This window comes from Phallusia mammillata, chromosome 4 (assembly GCF_965637545.1).
Source record: "Phallusia mammillata chromosome 4, kaPhaMamm4.hap1.1, whole genome shotgun sequence".
Classification (NCBI taxonomy): Eukaryota; Metazoa; Chordata; class Ascidiacea; order Phlebobranchia; family Ascidiidae; genus Phallusia; species Phallusia mammillata.
In genome coordinates, this window is record NC_137255.1 from 18,463,654 (window position 1) to 18,487,988 (window position 24,335).

Here is a 24,335-nt window from a genome sequence, read left to right on the forward strand (position 1 = left end):
GGAATGCAATTGTGCCTCGAGCACGTCAATCAGGAGACCAAGTGGGAAGCGTTTTTGGCGTCCCTTAATATTTGCTTCGCGCCACAAATGAGAAACGATCAAGTTGTGTGTAGAGGTTATAAGATTGTTTTTCCTAACCCGTAATGTATATTATGTGATGCGTATATCTAAACTGTTCTTGAAGCGCATTTCAGGTCCCGTTAATAGAATAAGATAGAATAATTTCATAAGTGTTATTTTGTCGTTCATAAAAACAATTAACTTCAATTACGCCTGATCATTCGAATTCACCAAAATACGCATGTTTTCTTACTTTACCAATTGGTGCGAGGGTGAGTGACCTACATTTACAATAAAATCTCAATAACAATTCGTCAGAGCACGGTTTAGACGTAATCGCAAATTCCCAAAACTCATAATGATCATACCTGAACTATAGGGCTCATTCCGTGCAAACAAAGGTGGAATGGATGCCTATGTTCGTCTCTGTTCATGCGTTCTGATTCCTTAATTCTATTCAACCGGTGTTTGTACAACCACGCACTCTTTGTCGCTCTCATAGTGCTGTCATGAGAGTTAATGTGCTAAATATTGACATAAGAACTTGTGGCTTAAGCGTGCTTAACGTAAGCAATGACACTTGACTATAAAGAAAGTGTTTCTGAACTGTCTTATCAGATTTGCCAGACTCACAGAGACTGCAAAGTTTGTTAGTAAGCGCCATTTATTTGTGTTTTGTAAGTACAGTAAACCTCGGTGAAACCCGATTCGGTTAATTTGCATCCTCGGCTAATTCGGAAAAAAACTTAAGGTATAAATAATTTGTAATGTGGTAAGGCTTTAAAGTAATCGACATCGGTTAATCTGGATCTTTGTCTAATTCGAACAAACTTTGACGTCCAAACGGTTCCGGATTAACCGAGGTTATTGTATTTGCGTTCATATATTACTATGTTACAGGAAGACTAGCACTCGTGGGTCGTTCAATGAGCACTTGAAAATCAACATGCGAAACCACTTTATTCCGATTCAAAACGCAAACGAAGACAAGAAGACTTTGTATTCCGATCCTGACGGCGTAACAGAAAATCTGGCAAAACAGCGGAAAATCAAAATAGGCGACCTTTCGAAAATCGGGAATACTCGCCACAAAACATTGGGCGATAGGTCAGTGGGAAGAGAAATCGAACAAGTGAATGGAAAAGCTCAAAAATCAAAAACACACGGGCTGACACGCTTTGACGGGGACGATGGTATCGATGGCGCAACGAGGGGTAACTTGACAAGTGAATCAGAACATCCTTTTCAAAACTTTAATGTCGGATTAGGACAATCCAGGTTTGGTGACAAAGCGACTTACGTACGTATGAAAGACCCCAATATTCCCATTGACATGAGCCCGGGAATTTACAATGACCCGCGGCTTCAAGATGTACAGTTTGCGGATAGACCACAAGAAAATGTGATTAGACAAGTTCGTGACGCCTACAAACGATCAAGAAGCGAATCACCACTGTCAGTTCAAGAAAGCCGCTTCACCAAAGACGAGGTTTATAAGAAATCAATTACCAGCATCAAATCTTGCTCAGAAGTCGTGTTTGATCGCAACATAGAGCGAGAAGGCAGAAGCAGGGAAAGACGAAGACAGTCTGCTACAATTTGTTACAACGCCGCCCGGCCGACAACGTTCCCCTTGAAGATGACCACCTTCACTTCGCAAAATGACGGTATAACACAGGAATATGTTTTTCCTTGTGAAAACGTGCCAAGCTCATTTATTCACAATGCTGCAGAGGCTCCACAATCTGACCGCAAGAAAATGTCAGTTCAACGCCGACGTTTTGATCCAATACAAACTGAAAACGCGAACAAAGCATCGTTTTTACATGCACCAGCGAACGCGGCAAGTCAAAAAGTCAGCAAACACAACTCGGACAGTAGATCGGACCGAAAAGAAGCTAAAAATATGCAATATCTACAATGCCACAGAACATCAATGTCGGCTCCTACTTCTCCAACGATGGGAAAGTCGGCCAAGCCGGTGACAATAGAACGATTGTTTAACACAAGACTCTCCAGCAACGTATCCAGTCTAGAAAGCATCAGTCCACCAAGCAGCAGGAATCATTCCCCTGATAGTGTTCGCTCTTGTACGTCTACTAGCAGAGAGATGCAGGTGAGTGGCATTGTTGCCAGCAGTCTAGAGAGTTGTAAGCGGGGGCTGAACGTACCCGAAAGCATAAGCTCAAAATTAGTTTTTTTAAGTTACATTTAATTCGATACTTTTCTTGTTTCTTGAAAAGATAGCGGATTGTAAAGCCATGTTAATTCTGAGTGTCAAACCACCAAAAATGGATCACATGAACATAAATTATAGTCTAGACAAATAATTTTCACTTCAAAAATATAGATTTCTGACAGGATATACTTAAGAGTCGCGTATTTGAACACACAAGTGCTGTTAAAACTGCTGGAAAATTCTAAACCCATTTTTTCGCGTACGCTCGTTTAAAGCTTTCATATAGTAAATCGAAGTTGCTTGGGTAATTTATTCTTGTTAAACATTTACACGGAATACCCATTTATATCACTGATCGGTGCCGCTATCGTGCCACGAAGTCTAGTAATTTTTTAAAATTATTGCAATTGGATTTTGATGAATTACGTTGCAGTAATGTAATGTATGACCTATCGCACGTATATAAGCCATTTTAAATATGAATCGATTTGCATTACGCAGTAATCGACATGCACGTTTCATCTGCTGTTTTTGTGCTTGCAGGCTCATTCGCCGTCCACCTTGTATTACAATCATCCTATCCCAATCATCAGTTTTACAAGAGCATCTATAAGTCGATCTTCTGATAATGCGCCAGAACAAGACCACGAATCATATGATAACGGTTCGATTTTCTCTCAGTTTTGTCAGTTGTACTTATGCTTGATTATTACACACAGGTTGTACGATAATGAAAAATACCATAATGGATTTATTTCGGTCAGGCACAGTGAAAATACCCGGAACAAAAAACAGAGATAGTAAATTTCCCAGAATGAATTTTGCAACTATTTGGTTAGTCTATTCCGATACGAGCTGCGACCAAACAATGTAGTAAAATCTCTATCACGCAGCCAACATTGTTCAGGCTGCGTTGGACCTATTTCATGCTCTCGAAAAACTCACTTTTCTGCAATATATATCACAATTGGATTTCTGACATGTTCATTTGTTACAGATGATAGTAGCTGTCCCTCATACGAGGTAAGTGAGTTTGTAATTTAACGCTGTGTACTTTTCGATTTTGTTTGCCATGCAACCATTCAATGTGACATGCTATTGTAATATCGATTGTTTTGTTTGACGTAAAAAACCTAACCCCAGCCCATGCACATAACAAGCACAAATATCGACTGTTGCTTAGCCAATTTCTTGACACGTAGAAATCCGAAACACTCATTTACAAAATTGTAAAAAAAAAACGGTCATAAGTTTCGGAAACGTTTATTTCCAGGTTAAAATCAGTTCTTGTCAATCAGCTATCGAAAAGAACAAGTAAATTTCGCTTATGAAAGCATCTACAGTGACTTTTCATAAAGAATCTAACGGTTGGATAATCTATTTTCAACATCAATTTCATTATTTTTTTTTCGATATTATATTTAGCGATCACGTTTTGTTTAGTCAAATATTCTTTCTGACTTTCCGACCTTTCATTAAACCATAATTGATTGTTTTTTATTTTTTTATTTTACAAATCTGTCAATTCTGTAAAATAATGATTATTTTGATTTCCGACCGCCGTGTTCATTTATTAATCCGTAAGTCAGTGCGCGTGTATTTTGAACATCGTTAAGCACCACAGTGCTAAATATATACGTAGAGAAGGTTTATACCAAAACTAAAACAGGAAAGGTTGTGCAATCAAAGGCTTTATATCCATGCTGACAACACAGACCCTTAATCATCGGCATGTATGCAACAGCTGTGTGTTCCGCACTGACGTAACGAGTGTGCCAATTATTTACCGTTGCCTGTTTGTGCAATTAGCAGGTGCCTCGGAGCAGAAGGCCCAACAAGACGACAACCTTACGCGAATGCAACAAAACCATGAGGTGAGAGCATGGACATTGTGTTGTATGTTCGCTTGTTCGTTACTGCACTGCTTGCGGCGTTGTCGCCGAGCGACGCCACGCGTAGCCCTGGCTATTTGCTTGTTCTCTTTTGTAGAAGTGGTTGTTACGGTATGTGCCCTGCAGTTGTTAGGGCCTATAAACATATAAAGATATATTAGGCAGCAATTCATCTACAAGCGAGATACGAACTTCGGTTATTAGAAAATCCGTTAACCTAAGATTAAACCAACGTGCGAATATCGCATAATCCGCGAATCCACAATGTAGCGGATCTTTAAGAAGGGTCAAATGTGATCATTTTGATGTGAGATCATTAAAATCGGATCTATGCGGACAGTTCGAAATTACGATATTAAGTTTGAAGTCGATCAAGTTTGCGAGTGAAAAACAAAGTTGCTGTGGATGTTGGTTGTCATGTAGACGCGTCAGACAGAACAGGCCTTGGAAACCACCTTGGTACTTGCGTCCAAATGCGCGATGATAATTCAGGCTTGGTAACTGAACTTGAATACTTGAATAATCTGGCAACGCCCTTTTGTTGCTTTTGTGTTTCGGCTGCTTTGTGGGAACTAATGAGTGGACGTTGAGTTTGAAATGCAGACAATGCAGAGCAGTTATTAAAACACAGTAGGAGATCTGGCAGCAGCAAGACAAGTCGCTGGTGTATCGGGCAGTCAAAACAACGATTCCTTAGTGTTTGTTCTGTTGATAGAAACTATTGGATTCCGCGTTTGAAGCGGGGGAACGCTTCCTAAACACCCACCACTCTCTGTGTATGTATGTGTGTGTGTGGTTGATGGGTCTGTCACCGCTGTCAGCGAACTGTGAGCATTGCTTGTAAACAAGATAACAGTTTGCTTTTATTGAAGTCACGCCTTGGGCACGAATAACAGACGTCGAGGCAAAAATGTCTTTTTCGGCAAGAAAAAAGTCCTTCGAGTCGCGCGTTTGACCGTAAGTCGTTTGTCAAGTCTAGCATCTTGCGGGGTGTAAAAAAATTTTAGTTTGTTTTTGATGTTTAGGTTTTTGGCAAAGATGTAGCAGCTTTCGACGGTACTGTGACATTTAGTAGGGGTAAATTTAGATGTAATGCAAATCAATAAGCGAGATCTCTCAGGCAAGTGTTTGATTAAAGCTAAACAGGTACGCCGTAGTTTATTGGCTACATTTTTGACCCAGTGAACCACATTTGTATAGCAAAAGATGTAAAAAACTTGTCACTTTCTCAGATTAATTCGGGTCAAGCCAAATATAGTTTAGCAGAAATTGTTTACGGCACTGAAGATTGGGACGGCCAATGTCAACTCTAGCTTTTAATGACAGAAAGCAAATTTCTATGCAGGAAATTCAGCTGAGAGCAAATGTCACAACACATTAGTGTGTCATTATGCGTGGCTGACGTATGTCGTGTTATATGTCATTAGTGTTGCCTAAAAGGTTTCTTAACCTGAATAGTCAGTCTTCCTTATTTGTGTGAAGGCATAGGCCGTCTGAATTTTTTAGGTACATGATTCTATGCCCAAGCTGTTAAACAGTAATGTTGCGGTGAAACGTTTTCATGATGAAAGCCTCCAGCAGAAGCCGTGTTCAACAGAAACAAACGCTCAAGGAAACGGCGTCTCTTCCACCTGATTTTAAATGTTCTCATAGGAGAGCAGGGAGCGTCGTTTCGGCGTTTGGGTGGGCGCAACCCATCAACGAAGAGCCTGTGGCTTTAGATCAAAGCATATACAAAGGCGAAGACTTCTGTATTTCGCCGTCGCCCAACGAATCGGAAGAGTCGAGCGACGATGACAGCGACTTGCGGGAAGTGGTTCCGATCTGGCATTCACGGTCCTTTCTCGGCGTGGTTCGCATGTACAACCATCGCCTTTCCACAAATAGCAGCAACTTCGCACGGGAGGAAGCTTACCCGAACGCTCCAGCGGTCGTTCGAGAATCCCGCACAACCAAAAAGCCGCTCGGAAAGACGCGCAGCGACTCTTGCGCCCACAGCCTTGCCAGTCGCGCGACACGGTTGGTGACAGTGTGTTGTCCGCACGCACGAAATGAACTTTACCAATTTAACACGGCGTTAGCTTGTTGTTCCGGCCGCTAAAATTTGACTGTCGACAGGTTATGTCGTCACCTGCCCAATTACTGTTTTGAGCCAGAAAATTTTTACATTCTCTATAAATGTTCTATTCATAAGCAAGTCTTAAAAACGAAAATATCGCATTACAGCCCAATTAGGACTTTAACTTATTAGGTCTATGAGTAAACATAATATCTGTCGCGGGTTTCTAGTTGGTCTGTTTGCAAAAGCAGCATAAAAACGTTTTAAACAACAAAGCGAACACACGCACACACAAATTATGGGGGGAAAACGTCACATACAGAGCTATTCTTTCATTGTAACAGTTATGAATCAATCAGTGCGTGTGATTTATTAAATAAAATAACAACGTCATAAGTGACTCACCGCAAAATCAAACACTCTTTTAAAACTTGTGCTCAATTATATCACAACACAGTGAGCTGCCATTGTCGGAAATTTAAATTCAAAGGTCTGTATGTTTTTGCCGTGATTGGCAAATTTACGTACCAGTAAGGGCGAATTTTGCAACTGGCCTTCACGCGTGTACGTCAGGTTCTTGTATTGATTTCGCCGAAGCTTTGCCAGTCGTAACTGGGTTTGCAAAATTGGAGTATCGGGTTAACAGCTCGTCGGAAAAAAATGCTCCCCTGTGATGAGATAACGAGTGAAATCAAGTGCGGAGTCAGGTTTGTTGCGACAGTCTGATTGATGTCACTTGACTTGGGCGAGCATCAAAACAGCGTGTCTCAAAATTGCGTTTTGCATCGCGTTTCAAAAAGTTGTGTTTTGCATCGCGATGTCAGCAGTGTAAGATGTTAACGCCGATGAACCTGTCAGTGTTTCAGCGGGCCCACCTTCTGTGGCGTTCGAATCCCGATACGAGGTGCTTGCTTGTCAGCTTAAGTCTCTCTGATAGATATTGTTTTTGCTTTTGCGGCTCTGAGTTACGCCCGTCCTATTGTTTTGCACAGGGACGAGAAAGCCAGCTACTCGTTGGAGGACAGGGCAACCGGCAGAAGGAGGTCGGAGACGGTCATCAACAACTTTTCCCAAGAACATCGCAGGTATGCGTCGAGTTGTTTTTGCTAAGTCGACGGTCGGTCTTGAAACGAAGATATGGTGTTTTTGAACACCCAAGCTATCTTTAAAAACAAGTCCAGTACGCTTCAAGTATAGTATTTTTAATGCATGTAAACAACTGTAATTATAAGTAAAATGCCATAACAGACAACAGAAATTAGCCTGTGCTACAGAAGGGTAACCAACTGATCAATCCTCACTAACTTTGCCTATTTGACAGGCAAAATAAATGTTTCTGTTTTAAAAATAAAAGATTCCACTGATGCTGATGCTCTTTTTGATTATATTTGAATACATGTGGTTATAATAGCATCACCTAAAGCTTTATAATAGCATAAAGCTTAGTCACCTTACAATACCCTGTAACTGGTTTAGTACCTCACATAGAATTCTATTATAACTGACGGTGCATATTTTTACTTACCGGAAGTGCAATAGTTGACATGCAAACAATTCTTTAGCCCAGTCTCGAAACCTCGGAGAACGCTTCGATCCGAAAATGGTGATCATGAACCAATTCGGCCAACAGCAAGAAGAGCTGCAGTTGTATCTACTTTGCCAGGTGGGCAGCAATAAACATGTTTAGATTGGGATTCGCTTTGCTTGCAGATAATTATACGAACGATTAAATTGGTTTCTGCTTTGTGTCACAGATTCAGACTTGACATGTCTATCGGATACCATAGCCAGTATGCAACGTAACCAACCAGTGCTGAGTGCAGGTATATTTCAATTCATTAATTGTTGTACACTGTTCCGACAGGTTCAGTAACATGACAACATTTACCTTCAAGTGTTTGTGGCATTTGACGTTTCGACATGTCTTTCGAAAGTTTAGCCTACAGCCATAAGTAATATATTGATGTACAGGCTTGCTTTTTACTCATTATTTGATTATTTTGTAGAAATGAAAAGATCACGATGGAATTTCTTGAACTTTAAAGTAAGTTTCAGTGGAGTAGCTTACAGAGATAACTTGTGGTAATCGCACAAATGTGTGCACCTAAGATCCTTTGAGCTTAGTTTAGAAAATATCTTGGCTTACTTACCAATATATAATAATACTGCAACAAACACAAAAAGTTCAGTGGAAAACTTATTTAGGATTTCGGTATGATTTCGCCTCTATAAGATAAAGTTGCAACTTTTGTAGCCTTTAGCTAGAGGTAAAACAACAAGCAATTCATTAAGTTGTACAAAACCAATCTTCTGCAATCAATCGCTCACCCGTTACTCGTCAATTCGGGTTGACGGTGGTCGTCGTGGATTTAAAATCGATAAGCGTAACGAGCGATTCAGGTCTAAAAAATGTCTTAAAGTGACTGACGCCCTTATTTGTTTCGAAATAAACGTGCGCGTTCTATCTTACAATAGCTCGGCGAAGCTCGACTTTGCATGTCATTAAAATACGTTTACATATGAATATCTGTTCATTTGCGGTTTAGTCGAAAGACAAGGATCGATCGGGGAATTTAAAGCTTGAAGAAGTGCTACATAGGTGGAAAACCAAAGATGAAGATCTAACGCTAGTCAGCACTCTGCGCGAACTCACGTCCTGCAAGGTAAATGCAAAAAGCATGTTGATTTATCCAACCTTAACCACTTACGTGTAAACATCATTGGTCTCCCGATATGTTGTTTCAGTAATTGTCATTTTTAGGATTGCAACAACTATAGTTTTGTAAGTTGCAGACAGTACACATTCTGTTTCGACCTATGGTCTCAGAAAGAAAAAAAACTGAACAAATGTTTCGTTCACCAGATTGCATAATTAACAAATTTGTCATTCAACTGGTGTGACGCTAAACAAAATACTAGTTGTTTTCTAAAAACTGTTTTTTTTTAACAGTACAGCTGGTGCAGGACATTTTGGCCGCATTGACCGTATTCACTAGCAATCTAACTACACTCCAGTTTATATAGTTTTGGTTGCCAATAAATCTATTCGGTAATTTGTGCTTTGGCTTCTTTGACAGGGAGAAAACCGTTGGCATCGCAACGGTTCACATACAACCAAGCATTCATCCATCAGCGCGCCCTTTCACTCATCCACATCCACTCGCGAACGGAAGCGCCAGGATGCCGTCTGGGAACTTTTCACATCGGAAAGAACATACCTAATTGACCACCTGCTTGTCCTCCAGCAGGTACCACGTTTATAAAGTTCCTTTGCCCACTGCACTTGGCATCCTGTATTCATTGCGTCATCTATTATTCATGACATTGGCTTGTAAGGCTTTCGACATGAAACTGCCTTGATGAGGCTATAACCGATGCCATAATATGAGCAAAGAATTTGGAACAATCTCTTCAGGGTTTTGATTCACATGTAATAATACCAGTGTCGCAAAGATAAAACCTAAACACTGTTGCATGCATTTCCGACATAACACTTTTAAAGTGTTTATTGACCGCATTCGTGATGCCAAGGGTGTGGAATCCTCCCAACATGTCTATGCCATTAAGCAATGGACGGTTTAATGGCTAAACTCCAGTATTTTACGTGGCGTTGCATAAGAAACACTGCAAGGACTATCCTATGCGGTTTTGTGGCACTTATCTGTTTTATCTTCATGCTATCATTTTGTAATTCGCCCAACGGCCATTATATCTTTATGTGGGGATTGTTTTCAAAGCGCGGTAGGTCCGAAATGCAAACATTGCTTCGCCTTAAAAGCAATTGATTTTGGCTCTCATCATCAATGCATTATGTTAAAGGTGTTTATGGAACCTCTGCAAGAGTTGCAGTGTGACGGATACCTACTAGCTGTCGATGTACGGTCTGTCTTCGGTAATTTAGAAGAAGTCTGCAAGGTAATCCATGATGCATCTTGTTCTGTTTGATTATCTTGTCAAATCAAGCCAGCGTTGTCATACCCCGCCAATTATCTCAGGTTTAATACTCAATTGTGGGTTTATTGGGCCAGGCTCAAATTGCCTCGTCGTTAATCAACAGTCTAGTGTTTACGGCTTCCAAACCACAGCTTTTGTGCAAACATTTGTCAATTTATGCCGTTGTTTTGTGACACACAATATGCTATTGCCAACTTGATTCACCTTTCTTTTTTATGTTAGGTAAGCCTCGATTTTTGTCGGGCGCTGCTCAATGTTGTTGAAGACAAAACCTCCCATCACTTCGGTTGCGCAAATTCGATAGAAACCGCATTTGAATCGGTAAGTCGAAAGAGTTCAGATTGCCCGTAAACAACTTAATACAAATTGTTGTTGGTTGCAGTTTGGCAGCGTTTTGTGTCCGCCGTATCAGCGTTACTGTACGAGCTACACAAACTCAATAACCTACAGAGAAGAACTAAAACAAAACGAAGACTTCGGTGTTTTCCTAAAGGTATACTTGATTTTGTGCGGAACTCAATGTTGCGTACACAATAACTTGGCATTATGGGCTATCATTGTATGCGTATCTAATCCACGTTTCTGTTTCGCGCAGTGGTGTGAACGCAACCCCAAGTGCCAGCGTTTAAAGCTTAACGACTTTTTGGTGTCACCCATGCAGCATCTCACCAAGTACCCGCTTCTTTTGCGTCACATCGCGGAGTACACGAGCGACAAGTCACAAAATGCCCTAATCGAGACAACTTTGCTTGCTGTCCAGGAATCGCTCAGTAGGTGATCGTTACAATTTGCGACGATGATTGTTTTAAGGCGCAAGAACGGTGACGCTTTGTGCGTCGCCGTTTACCTAATATGCGTGCAGTTCGCACCTTGGGGCGACAAAAGCTGCGTGGCGACTTGCAAAGCATTAAGCGGCGACGCAATGTGAACTCGGTCTTCTAGCTTTAAATAATGCCTTCCGGCTTAATATACTCTTCAAATAAAGATAGTCCAGAAGGTTTGTTCTTTAAGTCAGACGATTAAAGACCTCAAATAATTCATAAAAATACAAAACCTATGTTTAAAAACATATGATTAAAACATTTGCTAAACCCTCGAACAAAACTAACAACGCTTTCAGATAGTGCTATACCACCTTAAAAACACAGCAATATACGGTATGTGTGAATCGAGTGACCTACTGTCCCCATTGATTTTCTGTAAAGTTCTACATCTTAATGGAATTTTGCAAACGTCAATTCAAGACCAAAAAAGTGCGAATGTAAACAGGTTATAACAAAGTATTGCTCATCCAGCAGTTTTTATTATAAATAATCGACGTTTCGACGTCCTATACAAGACGCCTTCATCAGGATAATGACGTAACTTGGAGAACAAAATTAAACAGGTTTAGTTAACCGACTGCACATATGCTTTTACAGAAGCGCTGGATGGAAAAGTTTCGTGGTTGACTCATTTCCAGTTTTTACAGGACTTACAAAGTTCTATTTCCTGGCCGCCTGTGTACGAGTTGGACACGAAAACCACGCTACCCGAAGTAAGTTGTGGTCTAACACCTTACCCTTATGAATGTGCTACTTCAACGCTATCCGCAATTTAATAATCGCGGTAATATATTTCATAGAATTCACGCTCTTGAACGCACTGTAAAAAAATGTCGGGAGTCAAAAACGATACTGCATGAGCCACCAGATTATTTAATTTTTTCAAGAGGAGAAATGCTTTACATCGGATAGTGTTTAATTGTAAATAACCTGATAATATACTGGTTAGAATTCGACAGTCGTGCATGTGTGTGTTATCTAATGCGCTGTCTGACGTAGGCACAGCATGTTTAATTGCATTTTGTTCTTTCAGCCTTTGAGGCATGCCCTGTCGATACAACCCTGTAGAAATTTGATCGCCAACCCAAAACGACAACTGATACTTGACGGATCGCTATCCATCGTTGGTAAGCTGTCTGACTCTTACCAAGGACTGTAAAACTTCTCCGAAATCGTTGTTTATTCAGCTTATCGCGTTTCTACCAATTTACTTGATGGTTTACTCATGCATTACTTGTCTAGTTGTTATTTCGACACCTATTTGTTTGTAAAATGATTTCACAGTTATAATATTGCACTCGACATTTTCAACAAAGTGCACAAATTACAGAAAACGGAAGGTCTATTGAAATATACGCGCTGCTGTTTGACGATATGATGGTGTTTACTCGACCTCGAAAGGGAAAGCGGGTAAGTGTGTGGAGAATTAAGCCTCCGACGAAATTCACGCCGTTGACGCATTTGCTTGATCCGCAGAAAGCCTCAGAAATACCTTCGAGTTTAAAACGACACCCGGTGTTAAAAGACGGTACTCTTTTAATGGTTCATCGTCAACCGGTTGCCCTGGATCGGTTTATGGTGTACGACGTGGAAACAGAACACGCTTCATCATTAGGGGTCAAGAACGCCTTTCTTGTTGTGCAAGAGAATCGATTTCAGCAAATGACCACTATCACTATGCTGCAGGCCTCCTCAGAGGATTTAAAGGTGCGATATGTTTTATTGTTAGCCACATGCGATCGCCAATGTTACTCTCTATTGCCCTCTTACAGAACCTCCAAACATGTTCAAACAATTTCACACTAAAATTTTAGTCGTGATGAATGCTGAAACCACAGCTTTACGCGTTTTTACCAATAAATAATATTTTACAGCGCAAATGGCTGACGCGACTCGCTTCAACTGCTGCACAATGGATGGAGAAGCACATATACGCGGCTACAAGCATTTCATCACCTTGTATTAACCGTAAACCAGATGAAAATGGACTTAGCGACCAAGAACTTTTAAACATAGGTACCCGATCCCGGCTTGCCAGGCAAAAATCGGTTGAGCCAAGTGACGATTTATCAAATGAAACTTTTTCCGTGACCAGCGATAGCAAAAGTCCATGGTTGGAGTTAAATGGGTGTTTTATTGACCCCTAAAGTCATAAATGGTTGCAGGTTTTTCCTGCACCGTCTCTGGCTTAAGTTTAAAGCCATGCAGAGTATTTTTCGACAATACAGTGCAATTCAGAATTATTCACACATTGAAGTACCTATAACACGGACTTGAAAATAGCTAAACTGAGATCACACGTTTGTTCGGTAATAATGTATGCTCGGTTGCAATTGTTTTCACCCAGTCTGTACTGTGTATGAAACACGTCGGCTACTCTGAACGTTCGGTCCAGCGCTTGCACAAATTGAAAATAGTTTGACCTTTACTGGGAAAAACGTCCATTTATTTCAGTTAGTTTTACCTTTTTTGAGCTGGAGGCCGTCTGAGAAATTCGCTTGACCCTGTGGGTGCGACACTGATTAACGTTGCCCTTCTGCTAACAAATATAATTTGGGCCACCAAATAAAATGGAAACACTGCTGGTAGACGTCAGTCACAATGTGTTTTATACACCCACCATCTGACATCACTGTGCATAAATGTGGTCTCTATTTGCTGTATATGTATATACCACTCTCCTGGAACATTTCAACGCGTTGTGCTGCTGGGTAATGCAAAAGTTCAGAAGTTTAAAGTGTGCAGTAAGCAAATGAATATTCGCTTTTGCGGCTTTCCATTGCTTATTGACGAAATCACTATCGCATATTACGTTTTGGGACAACAATAAACGTAGCAATGCCAGATCCCACAAACTAGTTGCTTGTTTAAAACGCGTACAAAGAAATCAAATACAAATTGACTAAAATGCAATTTGCAGAAGGTTGGAATAATGGAGAACAAACACTTACAGCCTGTTTTTCGCAAGCGAAGATATTAGTTGCCTGCTTTATTTAAAGATGGATAACCTACAATTACTGCAACATTGTGGCGTCACATATGTAGGTCATTGGTTTCAGCTTGGGGGGGTAATGGCCTGCTGGTAATGAAGCAAAGTCTCGGCTTTGTTCTGTATCTCGCGTGTGTTTTAACAGTTGCCACCTGGATATGGTGTAACATCGGATAGCTTTGTCGTATGTATCAGTCGTTGTAGTATGTTTCTAGCAAACTTGTTTGAACAGAAAACAAATTTAAAACACAATTCACAAATTATGCTGTTAATTTTTCTGATGTCATTTGCGTTTCTAGAAAAATCTGCTGTCACACAGTTATACTTTCCAACATATTTTAATATTTAGTTGTCATATTATGTATTTATGAACCTAAACATGTTAGCTGCGCAATGATTACGCAAATTAAAATTATTTCAACAAAATGTTTAATTATGGTACAGTACATTGGTTTGTTGCATCACAATTAGTAAACAATACATCTATAAAAACTTACCTTTTACATATCAGCAGTTTAAAATTTAAAACTATAAAATGTTTTGGAGCCCTACAGTTCAATGCCAAGTGTATTTTTCACTTTTAAATGAAAAGTTTTTATTTGTGTTGACAATGCTGTGGTTACAAGGATAAAACAGAACGTCGCAACTGGCAAGCACTGGTGCGGAACGCCATTGCGCAACTGCTGATGCAGCTTGTGACCTATTTTAGGAAAGGAAAAAGGCAAACGTCATCAACGTCGACATACGTCGTGGATACGTTTGTGAAATAAGGCAGTTGAGATTTTGCTGAGTTGGAGAGGGTTGTCATTTTCGTCAGCGACATACTTTTTAAAAACTGCAGCTTTTTTGAAGAAAATGATGAGTGTTGCTTTACCCGCACAGCCTGTAGTAGATACTGATATCATTTCAACAGAAATCGAAAGTGTCGATTCAAGCTTTGAAATTAAAAATGTTGAGGTCGATCATAAGCGAACGGAAAGGAAAAGACGGAGAAATCGACGTACCCGAAGAGGCAGAACTGCCCCTTATTCTGCCAAAAACTTCTTGGGAAGACCTAAGATCAACGCACCAGCCAATACTACACAATTTTTGTTTGAGGACAAGGAACTTGGTTTAAATATACTGTTTGACTCTGACAATGAGTGCAGTGAGCCAAGTTTGTCCTTGAACACCAGTTCCGAGGGATCAAACCAACAAAATGAAGAGTCAACAGAGAGTATGGGCACACCAATATATGATGGTTTTTCAATGAATGAAGACGTTGATCGCTTCCATGAAGAACAATTCGATCGCATGTACAATGATGTGCGGGCAGAAATGCTTAGACAGCAACCAGTTGATGTGCTATCAACACGCTGCATGGAACTAGAAACTGCTATTCACAACATGGAATTTCTTATTCACAAAGAAACAGACCGCAAGCATCAAATCGAAGAAATGGTGTACCTCACAAGGCGCAACGCAGAACTGGAAGCTGAAAACCAGTTTCTTCGCCAAGCGGAAAAGAAAACTAAAGTGGACACAGATTTTGTGCAAGAACCAAGTGTTTCTACGACTTGCTGATCACCTAAAATTATATTTCCAGTGAACAACTGCAGCTAAAGTGCAATATAAGCTGGTGGCAGCACGTCCAAGACCATGTGGAGAAAATGGTTGGTTAAGTTTGTGGTTCAAAATTCAAATGTTGCACATTTTTAACAGTAAATGCTGGACATCAACTTACATATAACACTTAAAATTTGTGTCTATTTTTGCCTTGTTGAAACGTTTTAGTGTATTTCAGGTCACATTACTGCAACCAGTGGTGTGGACATCTTGCTTCTGGGATGAACCTGCACCAAAACAGGTGTCTATTCTGTGCTTTTAACCTATGACTACTGTTACTTGTTAGCTTGTTTATTACTGTTCTATTGTGCTATTTCTTTTCTTGTGACAATTAAAGTATTCCTACCAAATTGCTTCTGTGTTTAATTACATGACTTTTAGTCATTCAAGAGTGTGGACTTTTTTTAAAGGTATTGGTTCTTCAACCAGTATCGTTGCCTGATTACCTGCTCAAAAGATCTATCAGAGGTAAGCTTCTGTGGAAGTATGGTTGTCACTGAAGTATAAATATTTTGGCAAACAAAAAAAAACTTTAAAACAATACAAAACACAGAATAAAATATTAATATAAGTTCATTTCACAGAGTTTCTGGAAATCCTTTCAAAGCGTTGGTGCAATATTTGTGGATTTCACAAGGATGGAAAGTCTCTAACTGCTTGCTCATGTTGAAATGGATTGTTGCATTCTAAAATAAAAAATATTAACATATACCTGTGTTTATATTGGGACCACATAACTTACCCCTTTAGTTTTGATTCCAGAGCCATTTCTTCTATTGTGGTTGACTGATTTTTAAGTGTTTCCTCAATCATTTCACTAAACAGTCAACATGCAAAACTTGGCACCGATAATTCATTAGCAACTACTTACAAAATTTGATGCATGATGTTCTGCTGTAAAACATTGGATGAACGGCTCTCATCTGTTAAAAACATAACACCATAAATAAACAAATTGGCCCAGTTGTACAGTGATATTAAGCATACCATCTTCCAACTGTTTTAGTGCATGGGCTTGTTTTAACAAGTCATCTTTCATTTGCTGAAGCTCCAATACTGGAAAACAAAGGCTTCTTTTATTGTGTGGAAGCAAAATTGGCAACACAACATAACCCACGCTTTAGCTTCAGGCATTCCTTCTCTTGCAGTTTTGCCTTTATCTGACTTTCCATGTCGACGTTCTATTAAAAATAAAGTTATTTTGCCCGAATATTGTTGTATGAGTAAATAGTCGCACAATGACCATTTGTAACCGGCCAGACTACTTACATAAAGCTGTGCAGCGTCTTTAAGCTGCACCGAACATTCCGTCATTCGTTTCCCCCAATCACTGACCGAGTTAATAAGTCGTTTCCTTTCCTGCTAATAACTGCTCAAGTTAGTGCACACTTACGGAACTACAAAAGAACTTTGTCTAATTGATATTTCACAACAAACAAAAGACAAATGTTTAAATCAGTTGGAGTAACCTCGTCGCTTCTTAAAGTAAAGTCGTTTATTTTGTCTTGGAGCCACACGTTTCGTTGTTGAGCTTCGTTTATCTTGTTAATACAGCAATCCACTTTATATTTTGTGATGTTTGAAGTCTCTGGCAATAGACAATTATTGTTAAGAACTTGAAAATAAAACTATGAGCAGGCATTTTACCGCATAGTCGAGCTGCAACATCGCATCGTTGGCAGTATACAGCAGTTTCTGAAAGAAAAAGTATGATCAAATAGTGTGTGCTGGTAACACACAGTGAAAAACATTGTGCAAACCTTGCTCCAATTCTGCGTTAAGAGCTTCTCTAACTTTGCGCAAATCGCTTATTTCTGATATCAAGTCGCTTTCAACTGAATGTTCGTTCTCAACCACTTGGTTTACTTCGTCCAGTCGTAGTTGAAATACATTCATTTCTTTATAATTTAAGAACAAATCTACAAACTACGCAATTATTAAAAATTGTACATGCAGGATGAAAAACAGTTTGGGAATTTAAATTTAAAACGCTTTTGTTAAAAACTTATCACGCATCCAAACTTTCCTTTAGGTAAACATGAACTTACAAAGAAACAAGTTCTAAACAAGTAAAAACAATAAAGTTGCAAAATGATTTCTCTGGTCGCGGCATGTCATCGGATGAGTGCAAACAAATCATACAAAATTACAAATATGTACGCTGTGTTAAATCGGTTTTCGGTTATTATTGTTTTACTGTTTTGCGTGAAAATACTTTATTTTTATTTGTAACTGTTTCCATTTTTCTTTTGTAATGTTTTTTAGGCTTGTCACAATGAACAAAATTCTGCTACAAGCTACTGGAAAAACTTTAAAGTCAGATAAAAAAGGGTGTTATGTTTTGTCTAAAGTGCATTGTTCGCCACTGTCTCGTGCATATAATGAGTCAACTAGATTAATTGCAACAAAACAATTTGAGTACAATCATAGTGGTCACAATGGAAAAGCAAAGACCTGGAGCAAAATTGCATTTTCAGCAATGCTTGGAGGAAGCTTAGCATTGTATCTGGCGAAAAACAAATTAACCGTACATAACCAAACAAACTATACAGAATCTGAGGTTTGTAACAAAGTGTAAATTTAGTTTGATGTGTTTTACATTCACTTTGTATCAAAAACCTTTAGGAAGAAAAGTGGAAAGGGGTATCGATTACATTATACCAATATCAAACATGTCCATTTTGTAGCAAGACTAGATCATTTCTCCAAGCATACAATGTCCCATTTAAAAGCGTTGAAGTTCACCCGATATTTAAAAAAGAAATAAAATTTTCTGAGTACAAAAAAGTTCCAATTGTTTCAATAGAAAAAGAGGGAAAATCCGAGGCAAGTTCATTTGGAGTCCGGTATAATTTTGTAACATTGCCTAATATGGTTTTGTACTTGCAGCAACTGAATGATTCATCTCTTATTATCAGTGTTCTTGCAAGTTACTTAATCAATGAAAACATATCCATATCAGAACTTTTAAACCAATATCCAGAATCGGAGTTAATTGATGAAGACGGAAAGGTGAAAAAGCTTATTCTGAATAAACATTGGCTTATTATGGAAGAAAATGAAGTTACACTTCCAAATTACAAAGATGCTCGAAGGTAGTAATATGTAGTAAACCATTTGTTCTTTTAATATTAATGTATTATGTTTGCAGCGAGGAAGCACAATGGCGAGCATGGGCTGATGATTATCTTGTGCACCTAATTTCTCCCAATGTATATCGAACACTAAGTGAAGCTTTGCAGGCATTTGACTACCATGTAAAACAAGGTAGATTTAATGGTACATGGGAAGGAACAGTTGCAAAATATGGTGGGGCAGTTGCCATGTGGGTAATTGGTAAAAGGCTGAAGAAAAAGTAAGTAACTTAATATTAACGCTAAACAAATTCCCTTATGTCATGCCATTTATTTCAGATATAAAATAAGTGAAAATGTACGTATTGATCTGTATAAAGCTTGCAATACATGGGTTAAAGCCATTGGACATGACCGGAAATTCATGGGTGGGGATAAACCAAATTTGGCTGACATTGTGAGTGTCATTTATATTCAAAAACAAGCTGTATAGTATTTGAAGCAAACTATTTTTCAACAGTGTGTATTTGGAGTTTTATCTGTCATGGAAAACTTGGATTCATTCAATGATGTAGTGACACATTCAAAGATTAAGAAATGGTATTTTGCAACAAAAAAAGCAATTGAAGAACATAAAGGGCAAAATTTGAATGCAACATAGAGAATGTATTGCATTTCAAAAGACAATTGTGTGTTCTATGGCAGTACCAACAGAAAGCATTTCAATCAAAGTGCATAGTAATTTATAGGCAGCTGAATACAAAGCTAGTGATTAATTATTTAACAAGCTTGGTTTTGACAGATCCATCCTCCAAGCCAAAGAACACAGCATTAGTCATATCAACAAATAGTCCAGTTTCAACAACTCCTGTGTAAAATATAATTTTATTGTACTTTCAAAGTTTTATTTGTACTTGAAAAAAACTTACCTGGCATAAGTTTGATTTCCTTGTGCACTTCACTCCATTTATGTACTTTGTCAAATTTCCAATCCAGAATAAAGTTTCCATTGTCAGTTACCACTGGGCCCTGTTAAGTACAAAAAATAAATACAAAGGTAGAGAATAGTCTCATTTCTAGGGAAAAAAATATATTACAGCTTTGTTGATAGCCATCCGAAGTTCAGCTTTTCCTCCAAAGTTGGATTCAATCTTCCTTTTTATAGGGACTCTTGCCATTGGTATAACCTCCACTGGAATTCCTTTTTTGTACTGTTCTCCCAAAAGTGTAGAATCCTTTCTAAACATTTTGTAAGAACAGAACTATTACCATCCAAACTAAATGCCAATTTGGCAAGCACCTTTTATACCTATAATCTGCAATGACAATAAATTTCTTTGCAACAGCAGCAACAATTTTTTCTTGGGTGAGACATCCACTGTCAATAAATAAAAAATATTAAGGCTCTTGAATTTCTATTGATGAAACAACTTGAAACTTACCCTCCACCTTTTATCAACACAAAATCTTTGTCAACTTCATCTGCACCATCAATTGCCACATCCAGTACAGGTGTTGTATCTAAACTTTCCAATACTAAGCCACTGCTTAAGATGAGTTCTCTAGCTTGAAATGATGTTGGAACACAAACCACATTAAGGCTTTCATCTTTTGTCCTTTCAGCTTAAGCAATGAGGTAAGTATAAATAATATGTTGTAATTACTATCGTTTAAAGTCACTTTATATTACCAATGCGTTCCACAGCAAACTTAATGGTTGATCCACTCCCAATGCCAACTTTTTGGCCATTCTGTTGGTAAAATGTTGTTTTAGTGGTATTTCAAAAACATGTAACGCATTTTTCCGAATTACCTTCACATATTCGTCAACTGCGGCTCTTGCTGCCAGACGCTTAGCGGCATCAACCATAGCAACTGTTGTCTTGTGTCTGCTGATGGAATTAAATGCAGCTTGTTTAATTAATTTCAGCAGCATTCACCACGATTAGTCTGTGTAGTAAAATATGATCGGTTGTGTTTAAAACATTTTCGAAACTACATCAAAATATAAAAAAACACTGAACATATGACACTTTTTACAATCCATAAGCATCTTTTTTCCGAACCGGCTTATCGTTTGTTGTGTTTTCCTACAGTTGTTGTACCGCGGCTATTAATAACAATACCGTGCTTGACACTTCCTCCGCAGATCATCAATACCAAACTGTGACAAATGTTGATAGACGCCGCATGTAACCGCTGTGCATTTTTTTTAAATCCGAAAATTAAAACTAAAAGGCGCACGCTGCACATTGCATTCCAGTAAAACAGGGGATTTCCTGAGTGGTAGGTGGCGCAAGTAAGCTCGAATTTCTGTTCGTGATTTTGTCATGGCAAACAGCCAGTTGCGGTATTTTAATCTACACGCCACTTATGCAACCAGTTTTAAAGGTCATTATGTTTGGTACTTGGTACTTTGTAGTTGCATTTCATGGTTTTAAATCGGAGTACAAAAAAGCAATCGTGAACTGACATTTCTGCCAACAATTGCTAACCTTCCATGCTTAGGCCTAACTGTGGGAAGACTATGTTTTGTGTCAAGGTCATTTTTTTTCGTTGAAAAAACGAAATCCTACCAAGCACCTATAAGTTTGTTCAGTTTGACATTATGCCAAAAAGTAATCGCATCCACTTGTGATATGCACGTGACAATTTGTGTCATGCTAGTGGCAATCTCGCCTCTGGGTAAGCTGATAAACTTGAATTTCTTCTACTATCAGTTGTAACTCGTAATTATATGATGGAGAGCTAGTTTGGTTCGATAGTAGTCGAGTCAAGTAATACGACAGAGAACAACATCGTCTAAAATGAAGGCTTTTCTTTTAGGCATAATCTTATTTACCAGTGTAGCAGCAGGTAAGCACAGGTAAATCAAAATAAACATGTGTTTTTTAAACAGTATATGCCTATCCACAGGTTTGCGATGTTTTACCTGCGACAACGCCAGAAGCATGTTTATGTGTGCATTTCAAGGGAGAATTAGGACGTGCCACAATAACCAGGTCAGGCTGGTTTATCTAACTTAACCAATCATATGTAGGCTGGTTGTCTACTGTGACTTTATGCGTTTGTCGTTATTTACCAAAACGTTTCGTTACGAGATTTTGCATTTAAAGTATGTGTTTTATTTCGGTTTTAGGATTCATGTGAAACCGTTGTGCGTCGCGTTGGCAAACGATTGGTAATCATTAAGCGGTGTAAACAAAAACAGGCGTGTGTGGAAAATGCGAAACGACAAGTAAGTAAATTTAAAAAAATGTAAGTTGGTATTGCATGTTAAGTTGCATAAGATACATAAAACGCCTTTGTAAAAAGAAGCTAAACAAAAATAATGTCAATTTATGTCGTTTAACTTGGAAACTTCAGGCGTTAATTTCACGCAATCAAACAGTTTCGGTCGAAACATTTGTCCGGTTAAATCTACTTAAAAATGGGAATATGCCAGCTGCCCTTAGTTAGGTTTAAACCTGCAATTGATTGCAATTTACAGTTTGCCGTGTCGGAGTTTGGATTTGTCGAGTGTAATACAGATCAAAGTAACGCTGTGTGTACTTGCTGCTGCCAAACCGAGCTTTGCAATTTGCAGCCTCATGCATGTACAGGAATGATATGTGAGTAAATGACTTTCTCTAATATAGCGTACTTTCATTGCAATCATTTCTTACAGTTCCATGTCAAGAACGCAATGCAATTGAAAACGGTGCTGTGACTTGCTCAGCAAACAACCGCCCTCGTTCGGTTTGCAAGTTTGAATGTCGCAATCCAGGATTTTTTATTCGACCAGTGCGCAGTTCGGAGACGACGTGCAGAGCCACGGGAGAATGGGATAGGCCAAAACCATGCTGCGCAAGTAGGATGAGATTAACCTTTTAAAGTTGCGAATAACTTGCTTCGGGAATGCGGATCACAAAATTCCGCGAGTATTTTATTGGAAACCCTATACTTTACCTTCTCAAAGACAGAAGAACCTTTCTATTGTCAAAAGCAAAGAATATGAAAACAATTCTTTTCAAAACGATTTTATGGAACCATTTTCTATAGCCTATTTTTACTTTTGTATAGTCGCAAGGGAAAGCAAGGTTATTTTGGTCTTACCTCTGATAGCTCGAGGCGACTCTGTCAATTTTTTTCAATAGATCCTGCCAAAGTCAACGTTACATGCGTTTTGGTAAAACATTCCAAATTTAGTTGTTATTCTTCACAAAAGTTTACGGGTCCTACATTTTTGAACACGTCCATTCGAAAAAACTTATCTCAATATATTAAACATTTCGTTATTTTCAAGGAGCGTGCCCCCCGTACCTTCCAAATGATATCGTATTTGTGCGCCAGGCTAGCACCTCGGAAGCGTGGGACGAATTCAAACGCAGGGTTGTCACCATAATGGGGTAAGTAAGTGCACGCATTAGCGCGGCTAAAATTTTGTTATGTAACAAACCACCCACGCGTTCCAAGGGAATTCAACGTGGGAAGTGAAAGTGCTTTGCCGGGAATTATATCTTACGGTGAGAATGTTCATCAATCCACAGTAATTAGGTTTTCCGATTTTCCGGACGACAAGACTGTTTTCCTCCAGAAAGTCAATGGCCTAGAATTCACGCAAGGTAGATTATACAGATTCCACAACGTGTATTTATACTACTGGAAACGCCACTAAAGCTTAAAAAGGCCCTTTTTATCCGCTATCACACGAAAACCGTTTGTTTTTCACCCTCTCTTAGATAACAGTTCCAATGTGCGGACGGGAAATGTGCTCAAGTATCTCCTTGAGGATTACTTCACCACGGCAAACGGAGACAGGAATAGCGTGAGAAATGTAATTGTGCTTCAGGCTGACAACGCTTCGTCGGATGATGTAAGCGCTCCAGCCGATCGACTAAGAAAAGCTGGCCACAAGGTAAAGCTATGGTTTAAACGTCATGTATGCCTAATTGTTCTTCTGGTTATACAGCATAACTTTGTACACCGTTCAAAATACTTAGTCGAACGGGTTCCACAACACTATCTTCCCCCTGAAATCCATTGTTTTGTTGAGATAAGCTGATGCAAGGTACGGCCTGTGGAATGCTAGAAAGGAATGCTACAAACAGCTAAAAAATATTGGAATTATTCCATCGAAAATTGAAAGTTTACCAGCTCAGAAAATAAACAATCCTTCCTACTTTTGCGGTACAAGGCCAAATATAAAAAATACACTGTTAATACTTTTACCACGGTCAGTCATACTTTCGTTTTTTGTAGATTTTTGTTATAGCCACAGCCAATTCATCCAATCCCGAGTATTACAACCAAGCAAGTGCCATGGTCGGTGATCAGAAGCAACTTTATATTCAACAAAATCCATCTGACGCGACGTATATACAAGATCTCGTTCGCGAACTCTGTGATGATCCGTGTCAACCAGACAGTAATCTGTAGTTTGTTGTTTAAAACGCCAAAATCAAATGTTACATGTATTACTTTTACATCATTTTAAAAATACATATATAGGCTTGCATTCAGTTTATATGGGGATTTGATACCGATAAAAAACAACAAATTCATCGTCTAAGCGGCAGCACAGGTTTTGTAGAAGCAAATTCGTCGATTTAATTGCAAACAATATGATTGAACTGATCTTTTCCTAAAAGTTAGCTACTGAAAATAATGCTTTGTCGTACTGGGAATGTACCAACGGATTGGCTATTTAGCAACTGTCC

The 24,335-nt window shown here is 39.0% G+C and overlaps 6 protein-coding genes and 1 long non-coding RNA gene across 12 annotated transcripts; 4 read left to right on the forward strand and 3 right to left on the reverse strand.

Moving 5' to 3' along the window:
* The first annotated feature begins 3,236 nt into the window (after window positions 1–3,236).
* LOC145224965 (pleckstrin homology domain-containing family G member 7-like) lies at window positions 3,237–13,823 on the forward strand. Of its 3 annotated transcripts, XM_080091603.1 has the most exons (17): window positions 3,237–3,262; window positions 4,049–4,113; window positions 7,183–7,275; window positions 7,753–7,853; window positions 7,945–8,013; window positions 8,197–8,234; window positions 8,737–8,853; window positions 9,268–9,438; window positions 10,010–10,105; window positions 10,367–10,465; window positions 10,527–10,637; window positions 10,740–10,914; window positions 11,566–11,681; window positions 12,002–12,095; window positions 12,299–12,378; window positions 12,445–12,675; window positions 12,843–13,823. In XM_080091603.1, exons 2-17 carry the CDS (start codon window positions 4,109–4,111, stop codon window positions 13,113–13,115), a joined length of 1,869 nt encoding a protein of 622 aa, XP_079947729.1. In that variant the 5' UTR covers window positions 3,237–3,262; window positions 4,049–4,108; the 3' UTR covers window positions 13,116–13,823. The 3 variants fall into 3 exon arrangements, with proteins under 3 accessions (XP_079947729.1, XP_079947726.1, XP_079947728.1); XM_080091600.1 differs by lacking the exons at window positions 3,237–3,262; window positions 4,049–4,113 and adding an exon at window positions 5,127–6,150; XM_080091602.1 differs by lacking the exons at window positions 3,237–3,262; window positions 4,049–4,113 and adding an exon at window positions 6,189–7,094.
* Window positions 6,542–7,782, reverse strand: LOC145224973 (uncharacterized). Its single transcript, XR_013859773.1, has 2 exons — window positions 7,716–7,782; window positions 6,542–7,353 (listed from the first exon to the last, which is right to left on the reverse strand). It is a non-coding gene; the product is annotated as an uncharacterized LOC145224973 (long non-coding RNA).
* An 896-nt stretch (window positions 13,824–14,719) lies between the features above and the next one.
* LOC145224971 (uncharacterized) lies at window positions 14,720–17,128 on the forward strand. The gene is made up of 3 exons (XM_080091612.1): window positions 14,720–15,803; window positions 15,973–16,030; window positions 16,147–17,128. The coding sequence occupies exon 1, from the start codon at window positions 14,813–14,815 to the stop codon at window positions 15,518–15,520; it is 708 nt and encodes a 235-aa protein (XP_079947738.1). The 5' UTR covers window positions 14,720–14,812; the 3' UTR covers window positions 15,521–15,803; window positions 15,973–16,030; window positions 16,147–17,128.
* On the reverse strand, window positions 16,053–17,475 carry LOC145224972 (uncharacterized). Its single transcript, XM_080091613.1, has 3 exons — window positions 17,323–17,475; window positions 17,210–17,257; window positions 16,053–17,150 (listed from the first exon to the last, which is right to left on the reverse strand). Exons 1-3 carry the CDS (start codon window positions 17,456–17,458, stop codon window positions 16,960–16,962), a joined length of 375 nt encoding a protein of 124 aa, XP_079947739.1. The 5' UTR covers window positions 17,459–17,475; the 3' UTR covers window positions 16,053–16,959.
* A 126-nt stretch (window positions 17,476–17,601) lies between these two features.
* LOC145224967 (prostaglandin E synthase 2-like) lies at window positions 17,602–19,655 on the forward strand. The gene is made up of 6 exons (XM_080091605.1): window positions 17,602–18,122; window positions 18,188–18,388; window positions 18,452–18,657; window positions 18,714–18,917; window positions 18,976–19,093; window positions 19,157–19,655. Exons 1-6 carry the CDS (start codon window positions 17,817–17,819, stop codon window positions 19,295–19,297), a joined length of 1,176 nt encoding a protein of 391 aa, XP_079947731.1. The 5' UTR covers window positions 17,602–17,816; the 3' UTR covers window positions 19,298–19,655.
* Window positions 19,319–20,766, reverse strand: LOC145224970 (ribose-5-phosphate isomerase-like). Its single transcript, XM_080091611.1, has 8 exons — window positions 20,703–20,766; window positions 20,450–20,586; window positions 20,327–20,387; window positions 20,079–20,259; window positions 19,946–20,014; window positions 19,734–19,875; window positions 19,566–19,665; window positions 19,319–19,504 (listed from the first exon to the last, which is right to left on the reverse strand). The coding sequence occupies exons 2-8, from the start codon at window positions 20,570–20,572 to the stop codon at window positions 19,413–19,415; spliced, it is 768 nt and encodes a 255-aa protein (XP_079947737.1). The 5' UTR covers window positions 20,573–20,586; window positions 20,703–20,766; the 3' UTR covers window positions 19,319–19,412.
* LOC145224968 (von Willebrand factor A domain-containing protein 2-like) lies at window positions 20,215–24,325 on the forward strand. Of its 4 annotated transcripts, XR_013859771.1 has the most exons (10): window positions 20,863–21,492; window positions 21,553–21,638; window positions 21,776–21,874; window positions 22,127–22,247; window positions 22,304–22,486; window positions 22,922–23,024; window positions 23,092–23,240; window positions 23,358–23,533; window positions 23,619–23,805; window positions 23,878–23,937. XR_013859771.1 is itself a non-coding variant. In XM_080091607.1 (9 exons), the coding sequence occupies exons 2-9, from the start codon at window positions 21,588–21,590 to the stop codon at window positions 24,052–24,054; spliced, it is 1,059 nt and encodes a 352-aa protein (XP_079947733.1). In that variant the 5' UTR covers window positions 20,215–20,272; window positions 21,553–21,587; the 3' UTR covers window positions 24,055–24,325. The 4 variants fall into 4 exon arrangements, 3 of the variants coding, with proteins under 3 accessions (XP_079947733.1, XP_079947732.1, XP_079947734.1); XM_080091607.1 differs by lacking the exons at window positions 20,863–21,492; window positions 23,619–23,805 and adding an exon at window positions 20,215–20,272 and having other exon boundaries at window positions 23,878–24,325; XM_080091606.1 differs by lacking the exon at window positions 23,619–23,805 and having other exon boundaries at window positions 23,878–24,325.
* Window positions 24,326–24,335: the final 10 nt, after the last annotated feature.

What these genes read in the sequence shown, in the direction of transcription:
- LOC145224965 (XM_080091600.1), top strand. Translation starts at nt 5,693, where the DNA reads ATGATGAAAGCCTCCAGCAGAAGCCGTGTTCAACAGAAACAAACGCTC. An exon ending in ACCTGCTTGTCCTCCAGCAG is followed by an intron (nt 9,439 to 10,009) that starts GTACCACGTTTA and finishes ATTATGTTAAAG; the next exon opens with GTGTTTATGGAACCTCTGCA. An exon ending in CCTCCTCAGAGGATTTAAAG is followed by an intron (nt 12,676 to 12,842) that starts GTGCGATATGTT and finishes AATATTTTACAG; the next exon opens with CGCAAATGGCTGACGCGACT.
- LOC145224971 (XM_080091612.1), top strand. Translation starts at nt 14,813, where the DNA reads ATGATGAGTGTTGCTTTACCCGCACAGCCTGTAGTAGATACTGATATC.
- LOC145224972 (XM_080091613.1), bottom strand. Translation starts at nt 17,458, where the DNA reads ATGAATGTATTTCAACTACGACTGGACGAAGTAAACCAAGTGGTTGAG. An exon ending in TAACGCAGAATTGGAGCAAG is followed by an intron (nt 17,258 to 17,322) that starts GTTTGCACAATG and finishes TTTTTCTTTCAG; the next exon opens with AAACTGCTGTATACTGCCAA. An exon ending in TGTTGCAGCTCGACTATGCG is followed by an intron (nt 17,151 to 17,209) that starts GTAAAATGCCTG and finishes GTCTATTGCCAG; the next exon opens with AGACTTCAAACATCACAAAA.
- LOC145224967 (XM_080091605.1), top strand. Translation starts at nt 17,817, where the DNA reads ATGTTTTTTAGGCTTGTCACAATGAACAAAATTCTGCTACAAGCTACT. An exon ending in CAAACTATACAGAATCTGAG is followed by an intron (nt 18,123 to 18,187) that starts GTTTGTAACAAA and finishes AAAAACCTTTAG; the next exon opens with GAAGAAAAGTGGAAAGGGGT. An exon ending in AAAAAGAGGGAAAATCCGAG is followed by an intron (nt 18,389 to 18,451) that starts GCAAGTTCATTT and finishes TTGTACTTGCAG; the next exon opens with CAACTGAATGATTCATCTCT.
- LOC145224970 (XM_080091611.1), bottom strand. Translation starts at nt 20,572, where the DNA reads ATGCTGCTGAAATTAATTAAACAAGCTGCATTTAATTCCATCAGCAGA. An exon ending in GTTTGCTGTGGAACGCATTG is followed by an intron (nt 20,260 to 20,326) that starts GTAATATAAAGT and finishes TCATTGCTTAAG; the next exon opens with CTGAAAGGACAAAAGATGAA. An exon ending in ATTGTCATTGCAGATTATAG is followed by an intron (nt 19,876 to 19,945) that starts GTATAAAAGGTG and finishes CAAAATGTTTAG; the next exon opens with AAAGGATTCTACACTTTTGG.
- LOC145224968 (XM_080091606.1), top strand. Translation starts at nt 21,444, where the DNA reads ATGAAGGCTTTTCTTTTAGGCATAATCTTATTTACCAGTGTAGCAGCA. An exon ending in AGGGTTGTCACCATAATGGG is followed by an intron (nt 23,025 to 23,091) that starts GTAAGTAAGTGC and finishes ACGCGTTCCAAG; the next exon opens with GGAATTCAACGTGGGAAGTG. An exon ending in TAAGAAAAGCTGGCCACAAG is followed by an intron (nt 23,534 to 23,877) that starts GTAAAGCTATGG and finishes CGTTTTTTGTAG; the next exon opens with ATTTTTGTTATAGCCACAGC.